Source organism: Populus euphratica, unplaced genomic scaffold, assembly GCF_000495115.2.
Source record: "Populus euphratica unplaced genomic scaffold, PopEup_1.0 scaffold921.1, whole genome shotgun sequence".
Lineage (NCBI taxonomy): Eukaryota > Viridiplantae > Streptophyta > Magnoliopsida > Malpighiales > Salicaceae > Populus > Populus euphratica.
Genome location: NW_011500777.1, coordinates 15,004 through 21,900, shown reverse-complemented (window position 1 = coordinate 21,900; position 6,897 = coordinate 15,004). Strand labels below are relative to the sequence as shown.

Below are 6,897 nucleotides of genomic sequence, written 5' to 3'. Positions count from 1 at the left end.
TTTGTCATCTACATCATCAAGGATAAGAAGAATCTTTTTAAGTCGTAACCTCCGCTTTATCATCTCAATCCCTCTATAAGAATCCCATACAGAACCACGTTCCATTAAGATTTTAGAAAGAAGTTGTTCCTGTAAACGGCGTGGTCCATCTTTCTCAGAAAAAACTTCTCTGACATTTGCTAAGAAGCAGCTGCCTTCAAATTGCCAACGAATCCTATCATATACTACCCTTGCAACAGTCGTCTTACCTATGCCACCCATTCCACAAATCCCTATGAAGATTGCTTTGCCTCCTTCTTCACTTATATAACCACCATTCAATACCTCTAGACGAGAATCTATTCCAACTAATTTTTTGCTAATTGTTGGCAGAGTGACGCTTAGTTTGTAGAATATATATTCAACAATTATTTTAATTGACTCTGACTCATTCCTGCATATGATGGTGGAAAACATTAATCATGCTGTGTGCAAATCAAATCACATAGTGATAATGGGAAAATAAAGATTAGCATATTGCAGCTCGGAAATGTATGGCTTTTAGCCGGAAATTAATACATCAGTCTTTGAGAAAGACAGGGCTCTGACTATAGATAGCTTCAAGAACAGAGAGGAAAAGGAAAGAATAAACTGAAAATGGAATCACACAGTTACTAAAGAAGCGTGCTGTCAAGAACAAAAGCTAGGAAATAAAATATCTATTACGTTTGGTTGGCGAAAACGCGAATGGGGTTCTATCATAATTTTTGCCCACCACTAAATTATTTTTATAATTATTTATAACAAAAAATTCAACTATCTTGGCATATAATTATTTATAACAAAAAATTCAACTATCTTGGCACAGTAAACTTTAAGAAAAAACAACTTTAAATTTATTAATTTTTGAGTTTTTGCAAAAAGAAATTTCTAGCTAATATAGTTTAAATGGTAGTGCAAATCTAATCCACCTTGAGATGCATAGATATCACGTATGCGTATCACAACTCAATTTTTTTGTCTGACAAGTATATTACACGCGCTAGCAACTCAAATTTCTTTATGTTTGTCACTTGTAGCCCTCACACTAGACATCAAATTTTGTGTGTTACACGTAGCAGCCGGTGAGCATGCTAGTGTCTCCAAATGCACATGTGCCTAGCCTGAAATTCCAAACTTGGCTATCTTTAGTATTTATGGAATCGTCTCATCAAAGTTTTTTCAATATATTAAAGATGTTGTAATCAGTGTTAAATCCTAGATTTAAGGTCTATCAAGAAATTCAATTCAATCTTAAAATATAAAATTAGAATATATATATATATATGGGTGTGTGTGTGTGTGTGAAGGTAAAAAAAAATTATAATAAAAAAGGGAGGATGAAATCAAAAGGGAACAAAATAATTTTAAAAATAAATCTTAAATAAAATAAATAGAAATAAAAAATAAGAATCAAATCTAATAAATTAAAAAAATTAAAAGGGTATGAAATTAAAAACAAATTTCTATTCTATAAAATAATTTTTAAAAATTTCAATTAAAAAACATAATTAAAATATAAAAAAATAAAAAGTTGCTATAAAATTTTAAAAGATTGGGTTTGAAATTTTATATAAAAAAAAATCATTTGACACCAAATTGGTGAGATAGGCCATGACTTGGCAAATTATAAAATAATAATGAATCAACGCTCGTGAAATTAATCATACTGTGCAAACTGACCGGATATTAATATTAACCTTAAAAAAAATAACAATGAAGAATTTTTATGGGCGTTGGGCACTGGAAGCGATTGCATATGCTGCTTAAATAAGACAGGATAATTTAAACACTTGCATGTTTTGCAAATGCACTAACCACTTTTCTTTTATATATATATATATATATATATATATATATATATCAAATTCTCTATAAGACCACATAATTATTATTATTACAAAAAAAAAAAAAGTTCGAAGCTCTTAAAGGCAATGTAAGAAATTGTTTATTATTTTAATGGTTATAGAGTTATTTTATCATATTGTGAAAAATAAAATTAAAACAAAAAATTGTAAACCTAATCTAATTTTTTTTAAAGGCAATTATATAATTACACCGTACAAAAAATTAAAAAATACCAAACGGATTCCTATCAATTCTATAATGACCATAAAAGACCCTATTATCCCTAATAGAGAATTTATCTTTTTCAGAATGAAGAAATAGTAAATTCATTTTTCCAATCCATGGTAAATCAAGATATCTTTAAGTTTGTGTTAATACAATTGATATAGTTATCCTCTATCATTCTAAAATAGAATCAGAAAAAAGTATTCTAATAATACTAAAAATGTCTTTGTAGTATTGATATTTTTATAAAGATGCCCTAATAGACTCAATTAAATAATAAAAATTCCTCTGTCCGAATAGACTAATTTTACATTAATTTTATCTTTTTTTGACAAAAAGACACCTTTGAAATTTTAATTCGAAATTAAAAATAAAAAAAATAAAAAAAATTTCTCTTTTATTTATAAATAGTTGGATTTTTTTAATTCATGATGGAAAATATTTTTATTTTATTTTGAAAATCTAAAGAAATATATTCAAAAAAGAACACTAAAGCATTTGCTAATTGATTTGCGAGAAAACAATAATAATAAATTGAAAAATAATTTTTCTTGTGTAAACAAAACATTCAAAAAAGAACTAAAAAAGATTTTCATTGGAAATAAATGAAAAATTAGGAAAAAGTTAGAGAATTGTTTTTTTTATTTGTATTCAATTTTTATTTCTTAAGAACTGTAACAATTGAAATTTTGAAACGTGCTCCTTCTTTATTTTAAAAGTCAAAAGTAAAGAAAAATTGGTTTGATCACAGACAAAGGGGTCGTTAAATAGCTATTTAATGGATCAAAAATATACACTTTAATCAAGAACTAGTTTTGATATTCTTGTTGTATTGTGATTATTTTGATATTTAATCACACGTTGTAATTGAAAAATATATATATATATATATAAAAGAAGAAACTTCGGTCATCATTGAAACACTGCAAGGTGGATTTGAGAAGAAGAATATGTAAATAGATGATTTACCTATTCCGTAAGTCCCAACCAGATAGACTGGCCACCGTAAAGAGACAATCTTTCCAATTCCGGACCTTCGCCAAGTTTTCCTTGAAATTTTGTTCATGGTCAACGAAGGCTTTCTCATATGTCTCTGAGGGATCCACATCATAAAAAACGGGCAGAACGGTGTGCCCCATCTCTTTCATGCACTGAACAATCTTGACAAGTTCATCCAAACACCATGGTGAAGAAGCGTAATGTCTTGAAAATATAATGACAGAAAACGTTGATTCTTCGATGGCCTTCCAGAGAGCAGGTTCGATGGTCTTTCCTCTCTCGAGCTCCCTATCATCCATGTACACATCGATGCCTCTCTGTGCCAGATTAGAATATAGATGACTAGTAAAGTTGTTCCGGGTGTCTTTGCCTCTAAAACTAAGGAACACATCATACATGTATTGTGGAGGAGAAGAAGCCATGAAAATCCCGAAAGCGATAAACTAGTACCGATCCCTTCTGGCCTCAATTAGCTCGCTTGGTTCAGCAATTGCTTTCCACGCGTACAAGGCCTGCTCCTGTGGTCAAACATGAAACAGAAGGTAAGATCAAGAAATTTGGCAATTAAATCTACCAATTAGCAATTTCAAGCTGGAACATGTACAGTTCTACTTAGAAATCAGAAAACACCAAATTTCCACGAGTATTTCACGAATCTAGACGAAACAAACCGTGTGGTAAGCGTTGGCTAAAGAGGCACAAGATCCAGCCAAGCCCAATAATTTTTCTTCTTCTGGTATCTTAGTAACCAACTTCCAAAGCCCTTTTCTTTCTTTTTATTCCAATTACTTCGAATTTTTTCCGGTTTCTTGAGGTCAAGAACTCGTACTGGTAAGTTTCCAATGATTTTCTTACGGATCTTCCTGTCAAGAGCAGGGCCACACAATTGAGTGATTCATATTTTTAATGAATTATCAAGTCCACATTATTTAACATAAATATTTTTGCATTCCAAGAACTTTCCAACAAAATTTTAAAACTGACCGTGAAAAAAACACCCTAAACCGTGCAGTAATATGTGCACGCAAAAGTTCTAAGGTGAATCACAACAATCGTCCGAAGTACTGTAAAATTGTAAGAATTATTTAAAAATTTAGCGATTTTACAGGAACATATTTTAATACACATAATGCCCTTAATTATTGTCTTGATAAAATAGTTAAAATGAAAATAATAAGAATTTATAGAAACATTTTTAAGAAAATAAACTAAAAAAAATTAAATTAAATAATCATGTTTATTTCTCTAATCTTTTAAGTTTTTCCTATGACTATCTTTTTCAAAAAGTAAATAAGGACATTTTAGATACAATAAAAAGTTTCTATGATACTTTTTAAAAGGAGAAATTACTTGATCATTGTGTAGTTTAGTTATTTTATCTTTATTTTTTCAGAAATTATAGTTTATGATGACAATTTATGTCCTCCCTAACACACGTAATAATTTATAAAATTATTAGTATTTTCAAAAATATCAACAAAAAACATCTAATAATTTACAAAATTATTATTATTTTCAAACTAATAATTATAAAGCCCTTATATTAAATATTATAAATTTTACATTGATTGAAAAAAAAAACTGAGCTCCCACCCTCTTAACCGAGTCTAATTATCTAAAACTAAAAGGTCATGTTTTCAAAATAGCTTTAATAATGCTATAAAGAACATTCATCCCTCATCATCGTGAGTCAAACTATAACTCTATTCTTAAATACAATTAATGAAAATTATGGGTATACTTTTTGATATAGTTGAAAGCCCTCTAAGGATAACAATAAGCACATAAAGATAAAGAATTGGCCAAAATAAGATTAAATCATGAAGAACCCTAAGATCTTATTTTTATTTATGAAATAATGAATCGATAACTTTTGTCTCTTTAGATATTTACAAGTCTTTAAGTAGGTGTGAAATTGACTTTAACAAAGCAGGAAAAATTATTATCCTAAAACAAAATGGAAAGATAGCTAAGAATAAAAAAATAACATAAAATCCGAAAAATATAAAGGAAAAATAAAAAAATAAATCAAACAGTATAATTAAGGCATTATTTGAGATCTTCCAAGGCTCGGATCGTTTCTAAAAGCTAAGCAACTTATAAAACTAAGCCTTAGGAAATATCTATAGAATGTTTAGTCCAATTCAATAGTTAAATAAAAAATTATAGTTTTTTGTTGTTATTATGCTGGTTTTGGTGTGATCAAGCGTTCTCTTAAATCTAGTCTTATCCTATTAATTGATAAAAAAATTTGATAAATTATTCATAAATTCTGTGAAAACCCTTAATTTCTATTACCTCTACCACGTCACTTTTTTCTATAATTCACCAGTGTTGCATCAAATGTCAAGTTAGGTGGCATGCATCACCTCTTAATGGAACATAATTCAATTTTTTCTTCAAATAATAAATCTAGGCACGAATTATGTTTTTCCTTCACCTTCAAATAAAATCTTCCTTTGTACACTAATCAAGAACATGGGATTTGGTTTCATTCCTTCATTCAATTAAGCAATTAATACAAAATAATCCCAATATTTAGTTTGGTGTGCTAAAATAATCTATATTAGTTTCTTAGAACCCTTTTTAGATACGCATTCAATCTTGTCAGTGCTCCCGTGCTACATTATGGATATAATTCCAAAAAAAATATTTGAATGATTCTAGGGGCGTTTACAGGGGAAGAGCCAAAAGGAAAAGACAAAAAAAATAGCTTCCATCCTTTATTTTTATAGCTCCAAGAAGAGAGCTGGAAAGCCGAAATAGCATTTTTACGTTAGAGGACTATTCTTATATATCGATCAGAAGAGCCTAAAGATTGTTTAATAAATCTTTATGTAAAAGAGGAGTTTTAATTGGAGTTATATTAGTTAGTTATAATTAAATAATAACTGTTTAAATGGTTTTTTTCCATCGGAGTGCATATATAAAATAAAAAATGTTATATTTATACTATTCAAAAAATAATATTACTAATTTGGCTTTTCTAAATAACTTTTCTCCTTGAAGAGAGATGCTCTTAGATCTAGAGTTTCAAGTTGTAAGCCTCAAGGTTAAGCGAAGACTCTGGATTCTTTACATGTATGAAAATATGAGCTGTGTATGTTACTTAGAAAGGCTGGGCTAGTTTAAACAATGTTTCTAGATCTCCCTGATGGTAAGAGGGGAAAGTTGGCATCTATGAGAAGTAGCCTGAATGGAGAGAATTATGATCCTCTGGAGTCCTTTAGAAATTAAATTAAAAAAAAAAAACTAAAACCGATTGGTTAATCACTATAAATGGTATATAAAATTATTGTGGATTGTACGGTTTATGTTTTAAATTCATTCTCGTTATAAGTTTTGGCCAAGAAAACATTATAGCCACCGAGTGTAACCACTGTGGAGTGAATCACTATAGATTGTATCTAAAATCACTGTGGATTGTTGTTGCAGTGGATTGTTGTTGCAATGTCATGGTTGCATAAATTAATTACTCTATTTTAAAACACACAAGATAGTATATAGTATATAAGGGGTTAATCTCACAAAAAAGATTTAATTCAAATTTCTATTTGATTTGTAATGATTTAAATTATGACAGTTTTCTATTGGTGTCCCATGGTCTCTTTGGGGTCGATTCTTGAACTGGTTCGAGTGCTCAGGTTGTATGCACATAGACCTAAATCAAAATCTTCTGGAATGGCCAGGCTTGATCAACAAAACTTTTCAGTGTCGTGCTATTACCCTCCTTTATAAAGGTCTATACTAGTCAATCTGGACAGCACACAACCACTTTATTTTCGAGTTCAAGGCTCCGAATTGGGA

General features: G+C 29.4%; 1 protein-coding gene across 1 annotated transcript; it reads right to left on the bottom strand.

The window, feature by feature from the left end:
• Positions 1–3,607, bottom strand: LOC105116344 (TMV resistance protein N-like; the record flags this gene model as incomplete). The annotated part of the gene is made up of 2 exons (XM_011013660.1): positions 3,061–3,607; positions 1–433 (listed from the first exon to the last, which is right to left on the bottom strand). Coding segments are annotated over exons 1-2 (885 nt in total), but the record flags the coding sequence as incomplete, so codon positions are not given.
• Positions 3,608–6,897: the final 3,290 nt, after the last annotated feature.